Source organism: Megalobrama amblycephala, linkage group LG2 (genome assembly GCF_018812025.1).
Source record: "Megalobrama amblycephala isolate DHTTF-2021 linkage group LG2, ASM1881202v1, whole genome shotgun sequence".
NCBI lineage: Eukaryota > Metazoa > Chordata > Actinopteri > Cypriniformes > Xenocyprididae > Megalobrama > Megalobrama amblycephala.
In genome coordinates, this window is record NC_063045.1 from 38,223,181 (window position 1) to 38,246,170 (window position 22,990).

At 36.6% G+C, this 22,990-nt stretch overlaps 1 protein-coding gene across 1 annotated transcript in view; it reads left to right on the forward strand.

The window, feature by feature from the left end:
• Window positions 1-22,990, forward strand: part of cwc27 (CWC27 spliceosome associated cyclophilin) — a 60,965-nt gene that overhangs the window by 26,586 nt on the left and 11,389 nt on the right. Inside the window, exon 11 of the mRNA XM_048174684.1 lies at window positions 7,424-7,524. Coding sequence (XP_048030641.1) covers window positions 7,424-7,524 — 101 coding nt within the window. The remainder of the gene's footprint in view (window positions 1-7,423; window positions 7,525-22,990) is intronic.

The following is a 22,990-nucleotide window of genomic DNA, read 5'->3' on the forward strand; positions in this document are numbered from 1 at the left end:
CAGGCAATTCGTATTTCAAGCTTCTTGCGGGCTACTATTTTAAATAATAATCCCACCGTGTGTCTCAATCAGCTCCCTAGTTCAGTAATCAGGGCACTGATCAGGGTATTAGCCTCATTCACTTTCATTATATACTGATTCACGACCTAGGGAGCTAGGGAGCTGATTGAGACGCAGGATCAGTCTCACGTGAGAACTCCGGTCTTGAACGCGTGATATCGCGTTGTTTACTTGTCATGTCTCGTGTGTGTTTGGTTGTGAAATGTAGTTTGCGTGCCAGACAGAGTTGTCGGCGATTCTTCCTATTGTAAAGTCATGCAGTGTGAAACCTTCTGTCGCCGATCCATCGTGCAGTATGAACACAGCAGTGACTGAATGCTGGCCAAGATAGTCATGCAGTGTGAAAAGAACAGTGACCCGACTACATTGAAAATCGTGCAGTCTGAACTCGGCATTAGTTGTGGTAAAATTTGTTAATTTGTGAGCAAACTAGTGGTGGTAGGATGCAGTATATACGCAGTCTCTGTGTTATGGTTACAATTTCTGCACTCTGCCGCTTATGTCATGTGTTTGGCCACCACTTGACTCATCAACTCCATCATTAATATTTATTATGGAACTCGGTTCTTCAATTATTCAGTCTCCTTTCTAAAACCGTAGGTAGACTTTACATTTGAGTCAGAGGGAGACCTGGAAAACTAATATTCTTAAATATCCTCCTTGAAATGTGATATCGTATGATTATTATACACCCCCTCTGCTTTAACAATCTGCTTCAAGACCTTGAAAACGTTTGCCCTCTCTTCGCAACACTGAGATTATACTGCTTGATTATAAAACTCTGATCCGTGCGTAAAAGTCAAAGTCAGTAGAGAGTGGAGCTCGAGGAACAGTATTTCCACTCCTGCAAAGCGTGAGGAGCCTCTCTGCATCCGTTTTAGAAAAACAGATCAAAAACGACCCTCTCACAAGAAGTTTTTGGACTGCGACGGCAAACTGGTGGAGGGGCGAGGGTTAAATGTTGAAGTCTCGATTCATGAGAAAGATTGGTCGGTGGCCAGTCACTTTGTGTGCTTTCTTTATGAAAAGTAAATCATCCAGAGCTCCCCGGGTTTCGCTTATTTGAATTGTCTGAATGAGCGACAATCGCTGGCTGGTCTGGAGAGCCGTGAGTGACGACAAAGTCTTTCCTCCACTCCTCAGACTTTAAATGTGTGCGTCAAGTCTCGTCCAGCACTTCATCACCAAACCCTCTCTCCCGTCTGATTTGTGAAATGACGGTCTCTTCCCTGCTGGCGGGCTGAGAGGGTTTGGTGAATGGCTGTCATTGTGCTGGCTGAGGGGGGATGTCTGTGCCCTCTGGCTGATGAGGCTGCAAGACAGTGGGCACACTTTGGCTCCTCTTCAAAGAGCTCACTCGTTAATAAACTCTCATCCCCTCCTCCTTTTATCACAAGGACACTTTATCACACTGTTCTTTTCTTTTCTTGAGTTAACAAATACCTTTTTATCTTGCTCTGCTGTCTAACAAGGGCATATCTCACAGCTCTGCTATTTTAAACAGCCCATCACACTTCAGCGAAATAGCACAGCTATTATTAATAGCTGCGCTATTTCAGTCAAATTGCCTAATTTTCTAAATGTCAGGATCACAATTTCTTTGTTTATACAAATGGCTTTCTGCAGCTTGTTTTGTGTCTTTTTACTTGATTTAGTACATTGACACTACTTGATTTTCCTTTTTTTTGTACTTGTCGGTTGAGGACATTTACTTGATGCACAGAAGAATTTTCATTGTTTGCCTGCTAGTTTTCTTAAGTATACGTTCAGTTAGTGAGTTTGGTTCAAAACATACTCTACACAAGTACATGAATGCAAACGCTTTTAGCTTTGCAAGCTCAATTTCACAACACTGTTTTCTACTATCATGGCAGAGCTTACAGTTTTAAAATAATCTTTCTGAGACAGTTAAAATTAATGTCTACCTGAATAATAACACATCTTATGTGATATCATCACAAACATGGTCACTTTGCTTATTAAATGAATGTGGACTCCACCTGCAGAACAAAAAGATATTCTGAGGAATTTGTTGAGCCCTGAGGAGTAAATTAGCAGGTGTTCCACTCTCTTTGCATTTTTCTCAGCTTTCTCCACTGGCAATCTGGCTGAGGGGCCCATTGTGTTGCTGTTGCCTAGGATATGCTTCTCTTGTTTAGTAAATGGTAGCATGTCCAGGCAAGCAAAATTATCACTTAGTTTGAGGTGTTTCCCCACAAGGCTTGCTCATTTCCGACCAAGGGTCAATGTAGACCTCTAATAGATAACTCTTTACCCTTGTTGAATCTTCACATCTTTTCTTTCCGAAATGCTAAAGTGAATTTTCCTTTCTGTACAATTAAAGCACATTTGAGCAGTAGGACAACTATTAGTCCTGTTTCTGAAACCTATACATGACTAGTCAGGACATAACCAGCACATGTGGTAAAATTAATTGACTAGTCATGCAAGTTACCAGAGCTTCAAAAAGGAAAAAAACCCACCATAAAACACCATAATTGTGATCAGAGTTGTGCACTATATTCCAGATCTTGTGAAGCCGTATGAGAGCTTTGTGTGAGCGACCAAAATCCACCCTAGCCAGGTTTGATTTCAGTTAATTGTTAAGCACCTGATCCAACTGAGATGACCTGACCTGTACTCTAACTCTCTGTCACCTTAATGGTCCTTCTATGAACTAACAAAACATGTGCAGGAAATGAGAATGTCAGCTTTAACCAAGTCCGAGGGCTTTGTAATAATCTGGCTATCAAGATCTCCAGCTGTGGAACGCTGTTGAGTGCCTCCGCTACAGGTAATGCTACAGCCACTGTTATTTCTTGAACAAGAATATGGACATCAAAACATGCAAACTCAACTCAGAGATTAAACATTTATTTTGAAATCGTGATGAACACTTCACATATTTCAAAGATATTGATGTATTCTCTTGTATTGGCATAGGTTAAAAATGATTTACCTTACAAGTCTGATGAAATGGCACATATTGTGATCCAGATGAACGTTATAAACCCAAAACTCACAACATATTCAGAGATGGAGTTTGAGACGCTCCCATCATGTAAATGATAACAGCTCATGTGGAGCAGCATTTACTGTGAATGGAGCCACTCTGAGATGCTGAGAAATATAGCAGCTCTGAGAAATATTAAACATGCAGGGCATATATTTACTTAATTGAATTGCAGCCTTTGTGAATCCACAGTAGCACTATACTATAGTATGGTTTTTCAGGATTGGGGACCTAAAGAGAATACCACTGTCTATGGGGTTACCTTTTACCTGAACTCCCAGACACTAGAAGAGGTCCTCTACAAAGTCAACCTTTAAAACGTCCACAATGCCATGTGCTTGTTCTTTGAGAACCTAGAAATTAGGAACCTGGAGATTGGGGACCTGAGGTTCAACAGAAGTAACAGAAGAGAGCTGCCAGAGAGAATGTTTGTCAGCTGAGAGGAGCAGATGGATGGAACAAAGGCAGTCATTGTTACGGGTTTGAATGGCTCACGTGTTTCTGGGCTGGAGGCCCAGGCTCTGCAGCTTACCTGTGCTTTGTAGCCATGTAAGAATCTGGCATCAAAACTTAGCTGTCAAGTCCTATGAAAATATTATTATACCCCAATAGAAGATGCTGTCTTGGGAGCTGCCAGAAGATTCAGTTCTCTAGAAGGCAGCTGTGGGTGGGGGCAGTGTTTGTACATGGAAGCAACTTCCTCTCATTGAGTCAAGCTTAGCAGTTTATCTACGAGGACCTCACACCTTGGAAGTGTGTGTCTGCCTGGGCCTGTCCTTATCAGCTGTCCTGTGACATCTGCATCTATTGTTTGAACAAGAGCACTGGCTGCAAGAACCATTTTTTGGGGGGTTAAATTACCTCAGATGTTCAGACCAGTTCAAGCAAATTTGATAACCACATGCTTGGTTGGACAGTAGTGACAATGTTTTTGTTTTTTTTCATGTAAGCTACCATGGAGCATGAGGCAGAGGATGTCATGTAGTAGTAGTAGTTTCTCCATTTTGGATTCAAACCTTCAATCCTCATGGAGCAACTAGAGGTATAGTGATTTGCTCAATGACAAATTTTAGTTCATTGATTGCCCCTGTGTGGTGTGCCACCTTATATTTAATACGTATGCCAAGATCTTTTAAAGAAATAGTTTGATCAACTACTCAAGTTACTCAACATAAAAGATGTTTCATTCTGTGACATCAAAAAGTCATCATTCACTGACTGTCTTCCCCACCACTTCATATCTCATTAGCACTTACTCCTGTTCAAAGTAGCACATCGTGTGCAGTCTTGAGGTTGAACTTTTGAACCATAGTTCAGTTCCACCACGTTGGATTCACAAACTTCTTAACTGCTATTAACTTCTTATTTTCTAACTTAAGAATAACATTGAGAATATTTTGTTTACAAAAGCATGTCTTCGGAATGTTCTTTTTCTAAAAACAAAGCTTTTCTTAAAAATGTTCTTAATGTTCTCAAAAATCATCTTAAATAATCTCTTAAAGGGTTAGTTCACCCAAAAATGAATATCCATTTTTCAAGCGGACTTGCTACTTTAATGCCGTAGCTCTCTGTTGTCAAATTGAGAGCACAGATTAGGTTCACAGCCATGCTAAAGACCATAATAAGAGCTCACTGTTGGAGTTCTCTGGAGTTGAGGTGTATCGGTTCAGCCACAACATCCCTTCTTGAGGTGCCAGAACCCTGGACTGTCTGGACACCGTGCTGAACTCTTGATCTAACAAGGCGCCACACGATTTATTAGAGATTTTTATACTTCTAATGCACATATTTGTTTCTGACACATGTTGGAACACTATGCCTAAGATAATTGTTAGTTTTATGTGAACACACACAATCCCCTTGTTAATTGTGGAATGAGAAGCTTAATCATTTGGAAACCCCAGAGCTAAGGAGATGTTCATATCCTGTATTCTGTTCTGGTGATTGTATTTTCATATCAACCATTTCAAAAGAATGAAGACCAGCACCCTGCAGACATTCTTTTTTTTTTTTCCTTCTTGACTATAGTTACAATTCTGAAATTCGCTCTTGGATACAAAATCTCATGGATACAGAAACTTGATTGTATTTGTGACAGCATGCCAACTCAAAACTTAAAGAAAAGCTTGTGGAAGTTTTTGCACACATTTCAGGGCTCTAAACCACAACCAAATGGTTGCATTTTGTTACTTTATTTCTTGCCAGTTTGACTAAACTTTGTTAGAGGTTGCACTGGTGCGACCACCATGTTGCCTAGCTGACAAGAGCCACCATTTCTGTTACAAATAAAAAACATCAAATGGCAAACAAAAAGAAAGTGGAAAGAAACCACGCTTCTTGTTTGAGATGCGCAGCGTGGACAGTTTATCAGCTTGGACCAATATTAGACAGCGCAGCTCCAGCTAAGAACAGGTTTATTAACCGATCTTGATCATGTGACACCGTTACTACACAGCACTGTGAGATCCAGTGAGAAAGCATTTGAATTCGCTGCAGTATTAATAACATCGCTGCGAGATCTAATGAGAAGCATTCAACTTCAGCGCAGAATTCTGTTATAAACCATAGATATCAGATCAAATAGCGCTGACGTGGAAACCAGGAGAAACATTGTGTCATGAACAAGTTATAGAAGGCTTTTCAGTCCACAAATCAACAATATTTACCATGGATTTAATGTAGTAACACTAAGGCCCAATCCCATTTCTACCCCTTACCCCTTACACTTTCCCTGCGCATTCACATGAAGGGGTAGGGGTGTCTCAATTCTCTTTTGGCTGGAGTGGTTGGGGTAAGGGGAAGGGACAGATAGCCCCTCAAACTAATATTTTTCGGGACCACACTTCGAACAAAGGTGTATGAGAAATTTCCCTGCATACACAGACTACTGTGCTGCTAGAATGCGTGTAGTGATCATGGTAGTGATATTTCCACTCAGGATCGATCACTTATGTGTTACCCGGCTGCCAGTTTCTCCGTAGCTTGCTAAACACGCTATATGAATGTGAACACAAATATGTAATACAGTTAAAAGAAATGTCCTGTCATCCTTCATAGCGCAGTTGCTATTTACCTCTCGTATCGTATGTAAACTCTTGCGTTACCAAGGCAACAACTGACTTGTTTGTATTACTTTGCAAAGAACAGCACCACAGTAGAAAATGAAACCATATCCGTATCGGCCGGCTTGGCATGGAATGGAATGGTTAAACAAACAGCTTGGCCCGATGGAAAAGCGGCTTCACCAGTCTTGGGGAAACTCGAAGGCTCATACGTTTTCGAACTAAAACCGAGCACCGTCCAAAATACAGCGCAAAACAACGTTGGGAGTGAGTAATCTGTTAAACGTGCTCGCGCCTGATTTCTGTTGATATGCGCACTTCATTGCTGTTCATACTGGATAAATGTTACAGGACACTAAAAGAAACTAGGTATGATGACGTGTGTAATGGTGTAGTAGTGGTGTCCCATTTCTAAGGGGAATATTTTCACCCCTACACCTTGCCACTCTGTTTCAAGGGGCAAGGGGAAGGGCGAAGGGGTATAAAATAGAAGTGGGATTGGGCCTAACTGTAACCATGGTATTGTGGCAGAAATAGTTGAATGATTTTACATTATTCTTTTCAGGGCTCTTGCAGTCTTTTTAGAGTGAAATTCAAACACACTTTTTCAAGGACTTTAAAATGCTTCACACTTTTTCCAGCACTTAAGCTCTAAATATTATCCAATTTAAATGTTATTTTTAATGTGATGACAAAAAAAAAAATCCCTATAAAAATTAGGTTTTTATGTTACTGTTGTTAATAAAAGTAAATTTTGTCTGCATCTCAACTCAAGCTCAGTGCTTTGCTGTCAGATGTGCGTTTCCAAGAAATAAACATATAATATTATTAGTTGAATAATATTAGAAAAAATTCATTGAAGTTCATGAGATTGTTGCTCTTTTGCTAAATGTGCACACCAGATGAATAGTTGCTCATATTTTAAACATTTCACTTTTAAAACATTTTGTGTCTGTGATGAGTTTGCTACATTCTATGGCTTTTTGTCGTAGATTCAAAGCATTTTTAAATTTCAATTTGTTCTTGAACATTAGGTCTTTTGAGTATATTTAAGATTTGGTACATTTCCATGTCACGTCAACTTGTTAAAACATTTATTTATTATTTGGATGATTTATCTCGGATAGCAGGAAAATATCTTCAATTTGCTATGCATACAAAAATTGTGCTACATGTTTTTCCTTCCGTAACATGTTTTTCCCTTCTGCATTTTGCAAGACTTATTGGGAAAGTGTTCCTTCCAAGACTGGAAATTAATTCCAGCTCTCGGTTGAATGTCTTTCCACAGTGATGAATTGCGAAAAGAAGCTCGCCAGCTGAAGAAAGAATTACTCGCAATCAAACAGCGAAAAGAAGATAGTGTGAAGAAAGAAGAGAATGTCACTGAGGGTGAGTGTCTGTGCCACAAAATCACAGCTGTTTGTCTTTTTATTGACAGAATTTAAAAAAGCTCTGTAAAATTATTCTTTAAAATGTCATGTTTTGTACTGTTTTAACAGTGAAAGTGTAATTTATTTCTCACTCATGGTGTAATGAAAGCATTTCAACCTCTCCCAAAATCAAGTCAGCATGTACTGAGTTCCAACAAACAACTGAATTGTTCAGTTTATCTATATATCTGAAGCTGCTGTTTTTATGTGTGTTTTGAAAGCCTGAGTGTTGGCTGTCAGTGAGTGTGTGGATAACATTAAACGTTTGGCATTGCTAGCTGTTATGTAGTCAATTTTTTTTTTTTTTTTTTTTTTTTTTTTGGGACATGCCTAGTTGATTGCTTACCTTTTGTGAGCATTTTTGAAGTGAGAAATTAAACTTTTTTTCAGTCATCATTTGGTAATCATTTACTCAACCCCATATCATTCCAAATCTGTGTAATGTTTGGATTACAAAAGGAGAGTTTTTGCAGAATGTTCTAAAAATGGGCCCATTTACATCATTTCATAGTGTTGATTGGACTGCTGTTTACTTGGGTTTCCCATAGCTATTTTTGATTAGTAAAAACACACAAAATGACCAAGTTTAAATATCCCCAATGAAAGCAGCAGGGACCGGGGGCTGTCAAGCTCTAAAAATGGAAAAAGCCCCAATGAAATGGTCCATATGACTTGTGCATTATATTTTTTTTTTTTTTTGAAGCCATACAATACCTTTGTGTGAGGAGCAGACTAGATTTAAGTTGTTCACTAAAAATTTCAAAATGATCATTCATTTAAGTAATATTTTCTTATTTTCTTTTCTTATTTTAAAACCTTTTTTAATCTAAACATGTACATAACCGTGTCATATTTCACCCCAAAATCAAAAGAGAGAAATTTTGCTTAAAGACAATTACAATAAATTAATGAATTAATAATACATTTAGGTATTTATACATCATGGTAGTATTTAATGAATTCATAGTGCTTTAAAATATTAAGATATTTGGATTACATTTATTGAATCAGTGATTATTGAGAATGTCACTTACATTCTTTGTGATAATGAAAATGTGGTGGAAAGAATGAATAATTGCTTAATATTAAAATAAATAATCTAATAAAATATAAATAATCACAATGCAAAAAATAATGGTTTAAAATTAATGCTTTATTTTCATTATGCAAAATATATTTTCTCTTTTCTTTGCAGTGAAATGTGATCTGAACACATTTTTGTGCGATTCACTCATTTACTGGTATGATTGTAGCAAAAGTAATAGAACTCTCAAGTTCATTTGAAGGAACAGTGTGAGTTATTAAGACATTTCTGGGTCAAGTTATTACAATACATTTTAGTTAAGTCTAGTTTCTAATATTCTCTTGTTTGCAAAGTCAAGTCTTTCTGTGGTCTGACAACATTCCTTTCTAATATTTATCATAACCATAGAAATGTGCCTCTCTATTTTTTTTTTTTTAATTTTTGTCCTGTTTCCAGTGTTGGGGAAAGTTGCTTTTAAAAGTGATTCATTACAGTATTGCTTTACTAACTAAAAAGTAACTAATTAAGTTCAGCAGCAAATACATTAGTTAACCCTTTAGCATTCCTGTATAATTTGCCTAAAATGCCTAAAAAAAAAAAAAGGCATACCCAAAGTAAATTGCATGCTGTTCTTGAACCATTTGGAGTATATGCATGGTTTTGGTCTCTTTTTGAAAGGTATGTGTGCTGCGGGCAGTGGAATGCTAACAGGTTAATAAAGTGAGATTTAAATACAAAAAGTATATTTGATTAATTTAACATTTAATTATTGCAAGTTTGCAGAATATTCTGAGTTTGCTTTTCACAGTGTTGAGAAATACTGGATGTGCTTTTGTGCAACTGAGAGAGTTAAAGGATTAGTCCACTTTTAAATACACTTTTCCTGATAAATTTACTCACCCCCATGTCATCCAAGATGTTCATGTCTTTCTTTCGTCAGTCGAAAAGAAATGAAGGTTTTTAAGGAAAACATTCCAGGATTTTTCTCCTTACAGTGGATTTCAATGGCTTCCAACAGATTGAAGGTCAAAATTACAGTTTCATTGCAGCTTCAAGGGCTTTAAATGATACCAGATGAGTAATAAGGGTCTTATCTAGCGAATCGATCGGTCATTTTCCAAAAAAATACAACCGTTTATGCTTTATAAACAAAATATCGCCTTGAACGTACTTTCCGCTTCCGCATTCTTCATAACGCTTACGCTGAATGTCCTACGCCTTCCCTATTCTACTTATGGAACGAGCGCGGCGCCAGTTTCGTTTTTTTCCGTAACTTGAATAGGGAAGGCGTAGGACAGCGTAAGCGTTATGAAGAATGCGGTAGCGGAAAGTACGTTCAAGGCGATATTTTGTTTATAAAGCATAAACGGTTGTATTTTTTTTCGAAAATGACCGATCGATTCCCTAGATAAGACCCTTATTACTCATCTGGTATCGTTTAAAGCCCTTGAAGCTTATTATGTAACTTGCATTACTACCCCCAAAACTGCCTTTTAAACTCCATCTCCTTAAAGGGACTCCATCTCCAAAAATGAAAATTATGTAATTTATTACTAACCCTCATGTTGTTCCATACCCTTAAGACCTTCATTCATCTTCAGAACACAATTTAAGATATTTTTGATGAAATCCGATGGCTCAGTGAGGCCTCCATTGACAGCAAGATCATTTCCTTTTTCAGTGCCCAGAAAGCAAATAAAGCTACTACACAAAAAGTATTCTTTGGGCATTGAAAAAGGAAATGATCTTGCTGGCAATGCAGGCCTCGCTGAGCCATCGGATTTTATCAAAAATATAAATTTGTGTTCTGAAGATGAACGAAGGTCTTATGGGTGAGAAACGACATGAGGGTGAGTAATAAATAACTGAATTTTCATTTTTGGGTGAACTAACACTTTAATGTCTGCAAAATTGATATGTTGGCCAAATCAGGCAAGAGAAAGGAGTTATTTGAAGTTTCTTAATACCAAAGATGTAATCCTCACAGGACTTGAGATGGAGATGTATCTGATTAGAAGAGTGAACTTGTTTTCTCTTAGAGGATCCATTCAATCTAACATCCATTGGTAAAAAGACTAAGAACATTTCATTTCATTTCACCGCACAAAGTGCACACAGGGCTCACGCAGACAAGGAATGGAGCCTTTTTCTGTATGTCAGATCTAGAAAGCACTTCTGGCTCTAGGTTTTTCGCTGTACTTCCTGTGAGGATTACTGCATGCTTGAGATTTGCGCAGGCAAACCTTTGACCTCTGCAGAGCTTTGCAATCGCCCTGTTGTATATCACTGTCTTCACATTGTGTGTTCTCAGGGGGCAAAGGTGTGTCCCCTCACCCTTGTCGTTGTCAGTGTCTTTTAACGTTTGGTCTGGAATGTGCTATTTACACTTAGCAGCCAGTTTGTGTTTGAGGCATACTTGCTTTAGCAAGCAGGTCAGTATTTATTATAAGAAGAATTACAAAGAACTGTCTTGGAGAGTTTGTGTAATAGGATGTTCCAGTGAAATAGGAATGAATTTCAAATCACCAGTAAAACTATATACACCCAGAAAACCATTCGTTTATACTTAGATTTAGAACTTGTCATGTGTAAAAATCTCGTTTGTTCTATTGCACGTGCAAATGTACAATAGAAGAACTTAAACATTCTCTCATTGGCTCTTCATTTGGCGCTATGACAGTTTCTTGACAAAACGCTTAAACAGTCACTTGTGCCAGTATGGTGTTGACATTATCCACATTTTTGTGGGTAATGTGGAGTGACCAGCCTTTGCTTATGCAATGGAATTAAAAAAAAATAAATGAAAAAGTAAGTGTTACAAATCATGCTGACAGAGGTATATTATATTTTTAAGACTGTCAGTTTTATTTCGAAGGGCTTTCGTAATGACTGTGAAAGACAAATTTCACTGATAAACTGTTAGACACGTGATAGACACGTGAAATTCCCAAGTCACTTTTGAAAAAATATGCAGATATTTATGTATTGATTTTATTTTTTACCAGAAGAAAATTAGTGGCAGACATGCATGTCTGCTAACGGCGACCCATCTGTCACTCTGTCAGAGGTATGTTTGAGGGCAGTTCACATTAGACTGTGCAACAGAAAGAAGCACAACACCTAGCGCACTATATATATTTATTTCTAAATATATAAAATCAAATCAATCTCTCTCTCTCTCTCTCTCTATATATATATATATATATATATATATATATATATATATATATATATATATATATATATATATATATATATATATATATATATATATATATATATATATAATCTCAAATTATATTAACTCAGTACACTTTTACTACTTATATGTTGAACTTCTATTTCTATAATAATAAAACTTTTTAAATATTGTAATTTAATTTTAACGTTTATTTGACTGCTCTATTAAAAAACAAATAAAAAAATACATGTGAATGCATTTTAAGCAGTTTAGTTCTGTTCTACACACACACACACACACACACACACACACACTTTCTATAATGAACTTTTTTTTTAATTGTTTGTCTGAACATTAATTTATTAACTTTAATTTTAACAGATGTTCCCTTGTCTATTAAAACATGTAACATTTTAAAGCGTCTTTGGTGTTTCCATGGTTTCTACAAAATAAAACCGGAAACGGAGGGTAACATGGGTATGACGCAATTGACAGGTGACTCCTCACACGTCCTGGAGCCTTGGTTAAAATTGCAATTTTCTCACGATTTACAAATAGTTGGAAACATTTGGGATATTTTAAGTACTCAAGTGAACAAAATATATAACACTGGCCTAGTGGTTTTTAGATATTTTACTGCAAAAATATTACATATTGCACCTTTTAAGGTTATGAATAAGCTGGTGTGTTCCAAAACAATGACACAATTTGCATTTAGGAGATATAAGCATTCAAAACTTACATTCTCTCAAAATGGATCACAGATTTTCATGACATCACCGCGCACTTCAGCTTCTCATAAAATCTTATGTCCAATCAAATGCCCGCCCCCTCCCACACTATAAACAGACGCTGAAGCTGCAGTTGAAATCGGTCATTTGTTCACACATTTACTAGTTTCTATATGGTGAATGGCACACAGTGCACTATATAGAGGATAGGGAACGATTCAGACAGTGTAAATATGCTTTCCATTGACGCAAATGAAGTCCATTTTCGTGTTCATGTTAGGGTCCTGTCGCCAGGTACGACACAAGTGTTTTTTGCTAGTTATCATTTTCACATCCTGCGCCACATTGACGTGCGCCCTACACCCATGGTCATGCTGGTCTGAAAACAAGGTGTGTTCAGGCACATTGTTAATGCGTTACTATTTTGAGGCAACTGAAATAGACTGCGCATTGACCAACTGAAAATTGGTCTAAAGTCAATGGCGCAATATGTTTTATTATTTAAAGAGCACGTTAGTAATATGCGCCTATGTGTGGGTGCACAACACGCGTACATTGTGCTTATTACACACACAGGGAATCGCATCAGCACACAAACATGCCAAATATTTAAAATAAACAATGTAAAAGATTATTATTGTGTGCATAAACATAAAAATTCTTTGGTGGAATCCGGCTTTTCCCGTAGATGGTCTGCTCGCGTGCTTTAACCTCACACACGAGCATATCCGTTTCTTCACTAGAGAAGCGTTCAGCATTTCCACTTGCAATTCCGCCTTGTAAAAAGCGAATCCGCCATGGAGCGAGCGCAACTGGCTTTTATAGGGAATGGGAGATGAGACTCTGATTGGTTTATTGCACGTTACACCCAAAATACACTCATTACTCATTAAAGGTGCCCTAGAACAGGGATGGGCAACTCCGGTCCTGGAGGGCCAGTGTCCTGCAGAGTTTATCTCCATCCCTGATAAAAACTCACTTCCCTATAACTTTCTACTAATCCTAAAGACCTTGATTAGCTGGTTCAGGTATGTTTGATTAGGGTTGGAGCTAAACTCTGCTGGGCAGTGACCCTCCAGGACTGAAGTTGTCCATCCCTGCCCTAGAATTAAAAATTGAATTTATCTTGGCATAGTTGAATAACAAGAGTTCAGTAAATGGAAATGACATACAGTGAGTCTCAAACACCATTGTTTCCTCCTCCTTATATAAATCTCATTTGTTTAAAAGACCTCCGAAGAACAGGTGAATCTCAACATAACACCGACTGTTATGTAACAGTCGGGCTCATTAATATGTACGCCCCCAATATTTGCATATGCCAGCTCATGTTCAAGGCATTACACAAGGGCAGGCAGTATTAACGTCTGGATCTGTGCACAGCTGAATCATCAGACTAGGTAAGCAAGCAAGAACAATAGCGAAAAATGGCAGATGGAGCAATAATAACTGACGTGATCCATGATAACATGATATTTTTAGTGATATTTGTAAACTGTCTTTCTAAATGTTTCGTTAGCATGTTGCTAATGTACTGTTAAATGTGGTTAAAGTTACCATCGTTTCTTACTGTTCACGGAGACAAGAGCCATCGTTATTTTCATTATTAAACACTTGTCTGTATAATTCATAAACACAACTTCATTCTTTATAAATCTCTCCAACAGTGTAGCATTAGCCGTTAGCCACGGAGGACAGCCTCAAACTCATTCAGAATCAAATGTAAACATCCAAATAAATACAATACTCACATGATCCGACACATGCATGCAGCATGAATGATGAACATCTTGTAATGATCCATTTGAGGGTTATATTAGCTGTGTGAACTTTGTTTATGCTGTTAAAGGCAAGCGTGAGCTCTCTGGGCGGGGGAGCGCTAGATTTAAAGGGGCCGCAGCATGAATCGGCTCATATTTAATGATGCCCCAAAGTAGGCAGTTAAAAAAAATTAATAAAAAAAAATCTATGGGGTATTTTGAGCTGAAACTTCACAGATACATTCAGGGGACACCTTAGACTTATATTACATCTTGTAAAAAAAAAACGTTCGATGGCACCTTTAAGAGAATAGGGCCAACCCTTTTAGACCATGTGCCGGGCGCGCTGACCATTATTTCCATTGTTAAACTAGCAAAAGTGGATTAGTGCACCTGCGCTGTGCACTTTAGACCATGCGCTTAGATAATTAAAATAGGGCCCTTAGTGTCACATGGACCGTTGCAGTGCAAACAGTCTGCTCCAGTCCAGAGACACAAGAGCACGGAGAGGATCATATGCACGAGTCGGCGCAGACCACAAAACGTATTGGACCCATTTATATTCTGCACAGAATGCTATTTTAAAGCGATATAGAGGAGATTAGGAGGAGAAACGATTAGAGATTAGAAGGAAATCAAAGCTTTACCGAGCTCAGCGGCTCTGGCCGAGCTGATATATATAAACGAAACGCTATTGGCTATTTTAAAAAAAGAAAGGGGCGGGGCTGTTCAATATATCCTGCCCTGTCTTCAAGTTTCAGTTGAAATTACGTCAACACATTGAATAATGCTGTGTTACAAGACACTTCAGTGGGCCTTTAAGGCTTTTCCTACATCAGTTTTCTGCAACATGGTTGTTCTGTTCATTCTGGAAAGAAAAAAAAAAATGCAAGAATAAAAATTCAAAGCCGTGTCTAAAACTGAACGATTATTGCATTTTAAACTAGCTTCACCGATGTTCTGCTTCCTTCTCTGTCAATATCCAGAAGTTGCCTCTCTTACCATCTAGTTGTCTGGTCCCACCACCGAATCTCAATGTTTGGGTTTGAGTCCTGTTCTCTAGTATTCATATGTCCACAGAGGCTACTTCCAGCTTTGTATTCAGTCCCAAAAGCAAACACATTCCTCCTCTCTCTCTAATAACAGCAACCCGCTCACTTGGCATCTGGTATCTTATTTTAGGAAAAAACCAATTGTCTCCTCCGCAATTTACCAAGCAAACTAGAAGACATTTGTACCTTTTTGAATTATTATTTTCGACAGGCATCACTTTAGTTTTCAAGACATAAATTATAGCATGTTCGTCTAGTCTGGTTTTCTCTTTCTTGGCATAGCTGTCATTTGTAAGAGCCAAAAATAAGAGAGACATGCTAAAAACACTGTCCGTTTTCTACCCACCCTAAATGATGTGGCAACATTCTTTCTACTACTCTGAGTTATTTATACAGGTTATGCATGTGTGCACAGGGTGTTTTATTTCAATGGAGCCTTGTCAGTCAAACATGTTGATGTGTAAGAGAAATTGTCAGAGCATAATCGTATAAAGAGACACGTTAGCAAATTACTTTCTATCAAAGCATTTCAGTGCATTTGTTTCCTTGCACTAGATGCAGGATCTTGTGACACTGAAGACTGGAGTAATAATGCTGAAAATTCAGCATATATATATATATATATATATATATATATATATATATATATATATATATATATATATATATATATATATATATATATATATATATATATATATATATATAGTAGTCAACATTTGAAGTGGATCAAATGTTGACTATATATTATATATATATATATAATATAATATACAGTGGAATAATATATACAGTATATAATATATGGAGTATATAATATACAGGAGGAATGTGTGTGGTTGGGGGAGGGTGTATTGTAATTAACAAAAAAAAATTAACAATTTATTGACATAGGGCTCATTTAATATGATAGTTTCATTCTTGTATCTACTATACTACTATATTGTTAGTCTCGAGAGTATTTACATTAGTCAATAAATGCGTGGATCCGCACTTAATATTAGATTGTCCGGATGGATTAGCGGTAGAATTTTTGCTAAGCGTGCCAGAAGTTCTGGGTTCTAATCCGCTCTCGTAAAATATATTTTATTTTTTTGTCATTGAAACCAAAGTTGTTCATCAGTGATTGTATATCAAGAGCAGGGACACGTTTATGTGCTTTTTTTGTTGTGATTTCCCCGGAACGATTAGAGTCTCCACGAAATCGTTAAGCGATAGATTGAAGCGTTCGTCCGTGTGAAGTCTGCGCAGTGTCAGAGATGAGCACAAATACATCAAAAAGTATTTAGTTACAAATACTTAATCATCAAATGTATTTAAATAAAATACAAAATACTGCTGTAAAAAAATGTATTTAATTAAAATACAAGTAATTTGTCATTTAAAAATACAATACAAACAAAATTGACACGCAATCATTTGAAGTGCGTGAGTAACAGTGGAGTTAGATACACGTAAGAGAGAGTTGTTCTCAGTTGTATGTATAGCCAAAGCATTTAAAAAGCTCTAACAACTATTTAATGGTAGCATTAAAGTAAGAAATTACACTGCACAGTCCTCATTGTAACAATTAAATATATATTGATGATCCTTATAAAGATACTGAAGTTATTCAGTCAGGAGCAGTGATTGATTTTGTCTTTTTCTTTAGTTGCTTGATTAACATTAATGACAGACAGCAGCAAGTTTATTAGGCTTCTCTCACTTTAAGAACGAACGCACAGACCGAATATACTTATGGTTACATTAATTTAAGACAGGACTGACTGTGTTTTCACCCACAATTAATCAATGTTATTTTTTTATTTTTTGACCAACTCGTCCGTGGATGTAACTGTGATCTGGGCATCATAAGACGGCACACGTCATGCTTTAGCTAGCAAGTCAGTTCACAAGTTCTAGCCATTTGCGTTAACCTTCTGTCCTGTAGAGACACTAATATCTGATAGTATTTTTTACTATATACTTTTACCTTAAGGAAGTTTGATTGAGCACAAAAGCATCTTCTTTACCTGCTTCTGACCTTGCTATGCAAAGTAAGACAGAAGTCGGTCACGAGCTTTGCAATTGAAACAGCAGCCGCCTTTTACGCTGCATTCACACGGGGCGTCGGCGCTAACGCTTCTCATTTACTTTGAATGGGTGACGTCATGCATTGCCGAACTGAATTGTGGGTCGCTTCACTCGTGTTGCTCGTGGCAGAAGTTTTCAAGTGCCAGCGCAAGTGTCAGCCAATCAGATCGTCTTATGCAAATACCCTAGCACAGACGCTAGCCAATTGCATTCATGCATAACTGGAAAGTAATGTGATTGGCTGTTGTCACTATGACGGTCGAGTCAGCACCAAGCGATGGCAACCCATGACGTTATACTAGGAGCGGTTTGTGACTTGAATTTATGAATCTGCAGCAGTGGTACAGGTCAGAGCTATATATAATATAAGTTGTTTATGTTCATCATTATTGTAATGTTATGTGCTTTGAGACGTGAGGTAATTTAATGGTATCTCTCATGATGCTTTTGCGTTCATGTGTTTTGAAGGAGGCGTGGCTTTGGAAACTCTCTGAAGGGAGTGTGGGATATTATGCTTTCAAAGCTAGCTCGCTATTGCTAGCCTCTCCGAAAATGTACAGTCTGTACAGAACTGAAAAGATGTTTGCATTTAGTTCACAAGACAAAACAATAGCTGAATTTATTAAAATAACCCCATTCATAAGTATGTGAACCATTGATTCTCAATACTGTGTGTGGTTACCTGATGATCCACGACTGTTTTTTTTGTTTTGTGATGGTTGTTCATGAGTCTCTTGTTTGTCCTGAGCAGTTAAACTGAGCTCTGTTCTTCAGAAAATTCCTCCAGCTCCTGCAGATTCATCAGTTTTCAAGCATTTTTGCATATTTGAACCCTTTCCAGCAGTGACTGTAGGATTTTGAGATCTGTGTTTTCATACTGAGGACAACTGAGGGACTCAAACCAAACTATTAAAAAAGGTTCAAACATTCACTGATGCTCCAGAAGGAAACACGATGCATTAAGAGTCGGGGTGTGAAAACTTTTGAACAGGATGAAGACGTCACAATTTTTCTTATTTTGTTTAAATATCATTGTTTTTCATTTAGTACTGCCCTTTTGAACCAACAGAAGATACTTGCATGTTTCCCGGCAGAAAAATTAAGTACAATTTACCTTGATATTTGAATTCAAAAGTTTTCACCCCTCGGCTCTTAATGCATCGTGTTTCCATTTTTTACTATCCCTCATACTTTTTCATGCCACTGTGTGTGTGTGTGTGTGTGTGTGTGTGTGTGTGTGTGTGTGTGTGTGTATATATATATATATATATATATATATATATATATATATATATATATATATATATATATATATATATATATATATATATATATATATATATATATATATATATATAATATGTACAAATAGATTCAGGTAGAATATTATCTATCTATATAAGATATAGAATATCAGGGTAGATTATAGAATATCAGGGTAGATAATATTCAGACTTCATTACAAATTAAGCTCAATAAACAGAATTTGTGGCATAATGTTAATTACGACAAATTCATTTCAACTTATCTCTTCTTTTCTGTAGAAAAAGCAAAAAATTTGGGTTACAGTGAGGCACTTACAGTGGAAATAAAGGGGACCATTTCATAAGCATAAATGACTGTTTTAATAGTACAGCCACAAGACGTAAACTAAATGTATGTTAACTTGATTATAGTGTGCAAAAATTACTTGCTAACCTTTTCATTGTAAAGTTCTATCCAGTTTTACATGTTACCATGAGAATGCAATACTAAAACCCTAAAACAAATGTAAAAAGTATTGAAAAAACTTCACAGTTCCAATAAAGTTTCAGCAGAAGAATGAATGAAGTGGTTTTATAAAATTTTAACCTTCACGTTTCACATATTAAATGCTGCAAAAATTGGCCCAATTGTCGTAAGTGCCTTATCATAATCCCCAAACATTTTTTTATAGAAAAGGGGTGTATTGAGTGGCACAATTTCTATTAATAATAATTTAGAAAGCAACAAGTTATTTAATCAGAAGCAAACTGTTATTTAATCAGAATATTGCAACCTGTTTAGAGGGACCTTCAAGTTTTGACTTTTTTTTACAGAGGCTGGTTGAGAAACACTGCCTTCATAAAATGAAGGCTACAAAAAATAATTGTAAATGATGATTGTGTCAAATGATGTCTTGCTCACTAGATTAACTAATTCCATTTTGTGTGTTTCTTCTGATTAAGTTCAAACCCTTAGCATTGAATTATACAGTGTAATTCTCTGCAGAAACTCACATCCTCACTTTCTGGGCTGCTGAAGATGCTGGCGTTGACTGATAGACCACAGTTAGCTTCGAGAATCTTTGAATTCATCCCCTTGTTCTTGACCAGCAAAAGGGAAATAATCCACCTCCCAAATGATGAGGTGTTTGTCGTCCCCATCAACCCCCTGTTGCCTGTTGCTTGATTTGTAGCTCTTTTTGGCCCGAGTGACAGGAGAGGGATGGAATGTTGTTAGAATAGCCGTCAAACTCAAAGACAGTACTTAGCAACACCAGCTGGAGTAGATGGAGTGTGCTGCTGTTGTAGGCCCTAAGGGTGCCATCATTCAGCAATCCTGCAAGTCGCGGTCTGCAGCTGGGCCGAAGCGCGAGCATTGAGCAAGCCGAGTGGAAGGCATCACTTTTTGCTCACATAAATCAAAAAGAAAAGGGTTGTTACCGGCGCTGACTTTTCAGAAAGGTTATTTCGATCACGGCTCTGAATTTGTGGCATTCATGCGTTGAATACCTCTGTAAATGAGTAATTGCATGGTTTGAGTAGCTAATGACAGCCATTCAAATAACCTGTTTCACTCAAACTTTAGTTACTCAATTAAGTTCCACTCTACCTGAACGTTACACCTCAGGTAAGTGTGCCCCAGTCTGTACAGAAATGTTTTCAGCTGAAGAACGAGATGTTATGTTTATATTTATAGGGGATCCAATTCAAGGTGTGTCGAGGGGTTTTTATCAGGTTCTTTCTTCCTGATAAAAAGTGGGTCTTGCCTAAAGTCAAATGAAACATCACTCGCAACTAACGATAATTTTGAATAGTCAACGAATCTAACAGATATTCCAATGATTATTCAACTGTTCTGGGGATTAAAGCTGTAGTTATTCAAGATCTCTACAATAATTCCACTTTTGTCTTAATTTAAGAGTATTAGAGTTGTGCTTTTAAAAACAGCAATTAATTACCGTCACTGAATCACAGGTAAAAAAAATACTTGTACAAAATTTTAATTCAGTTAACATTTAATGGACCTACCTGCTCTCACCTTTTTTGTTTGGGCTTTTTCGTTGGGTTGGATATTGACAGTTACCTCCATAATTCTTTTTAAATGACCAATTTTATTAATAATTAAACTTATAGTAATTGATGCATACAGAAAAAATGTCAGATTACGACAGATTGATCTTTCTTTTCTGTCACACGTTGGTCTTGGGCTACAGTTGCTCGGGCTGCAATAATATGTCATGTTACATCTTGTGAGATCAAAAGACTATTAAACAACAACAAACATTAACACACTAACAATATCTTTTTTATGATTATTATTATTATTATTTTTGATAATGTTGACTATTTGGCCCTATTTAACCCTGTTTCGGTTTCAGTCCTATTCACAACCCCTTTTACTTTCAAAATGTTATTTCTGAATCAGGTAGTATATTTACTGAATCACATTCATTGAATCACTTTGAATATCTGGGTAACTGCCATCCAGGACAGGTATTAATCTTTTTTTGATTGGAGGGGAAAAGTAAAAAAAATAAGTGCTTGTTGACATCAAGAAGTCTCTTATGTTCATCAAGGCATCAAAATATAGTAAAAACACTATTATTATAAAATATTATTACAGTTTAAAACGGCTGTTTTCAATGTGAATATATTGTAAAATGTCATTTAATCCTGTGATGTTAAAGCTGAATCTTCAGTATCATCTTCAGTGTCACATGATCCTTCAGAAATTATTCTAATATGCTGAGTTGTTGCTCAAGAAACATTTATTATTATTATCAATGATGAAAAAAAGTTGTGCTGCTTAATATTTGTGGAAATCATGATACTTTTTTCAGGAGTCTTTGATGAATAGAAATTTAAAAAGAACAGCATTTATTTGAAATAGAAATCTTTTGTAACATTAATGTCTTTACTGTGATTTTTGATTAATTTAATTCATCCTAGCTAAATAAAAGTGTTTTTTTTTCAGGAAACATTTGAAAGATAGTGTATATATAATATAATATAATATAATATAATATAATATAATATAATATAATATAATATAATATAATATATAACAGTCCTTACAAAGAAACATTAAAACTATTGCAGCAATATATATATATATATATATATATATATATATATATATATATATATATATATATATATATATATATATATATATATATATATATATATATATATATATTTCTGATTTATAGGCCTGTATGCATAGCATACACAAACTACTCAAAAAATGTCAAAGTTCTTGTACTTTGTTTTAATACTTGTTTATTTCAGTCCTATCAAAGCTGTATCTTTCACTGTTTAAACTACGGCCATGATAAACATGCCTTTCAGCCCATATTGGCAGCTCTGTTTTTTATAGATTTGAAAAGAGGTAGAGTGTTCAGTTTTCTACACAGTTAATGTGTTTTAATAGTCTTTGGCTCATTACTTTCTTTCTGTCTTTCTAGTTTTCTATTAGCTCATGCCACAGACTAAACATTTTCAAACACAGTCAGTGGCTCTCAGACTAACGCATGGCACGCTCTCTTGGTTGCTGAAAAACAAATTTCCAGCCTCTCTCCAATGCGGTTTTCACTGCACCATAAATACGAAGAATAAACAAGCTTTCCATTTGTGAGGGGAAAAAGATTTTTCGTTACATGACAGCGCTAACATGAAATAAATCACCCAAATGTTGGAGGCTCCGTCTGAAGTAGTTTGTTCCCCTTGAGCTTGTTGTGGAGAAGCATTCAGTCATAGTTGCCATGAGGGCAGGTGTAGTCGAAAGAAGCACTGTACCCATCGGGCAATCTGTGACATCAGTGCCAGCCGTCTGAGCGGGGGAAATTGCAGTGGCACATTAATGCCTGTAGACACCAGTGTCAACAGTCCAGCCTTGATGTTATTGACTTTTCCAATTCCTGCAATTCTAGCGTGGAATTTATAGAACATACTTTATTTTTAGGCAGTTCTCAAATTGGTGGGTACGATTAGGAGATTTTTTTTTTAATAACCATTCATTTTAAATTTTAAATAACTATTACATTGTCTTTATGCTCTTGTAGGGTTCAGGGTTCAATGTAAATTGACAAACATTTCACATTTAAAGGGTCATGAAGCCGCCCTGTTTTAGCCTGGTTATTCAGACCTCTGAGCTGCAAAAAGTCTGTAAAAATGGGTGTGTAAAGCTCTGGAAAAGTGGGAGTGTAGAGGGGGGAGATGAGGGGAGAGAACAACCAATGAAACACAGACATAGAACACACTCATTATACAGAATAATGAATATTAATATATGAGCACGGAGAAAATGACAACAAACTCCCAAGCACAAGGGAGAAATGCGAAAGAATATTTAATAGGG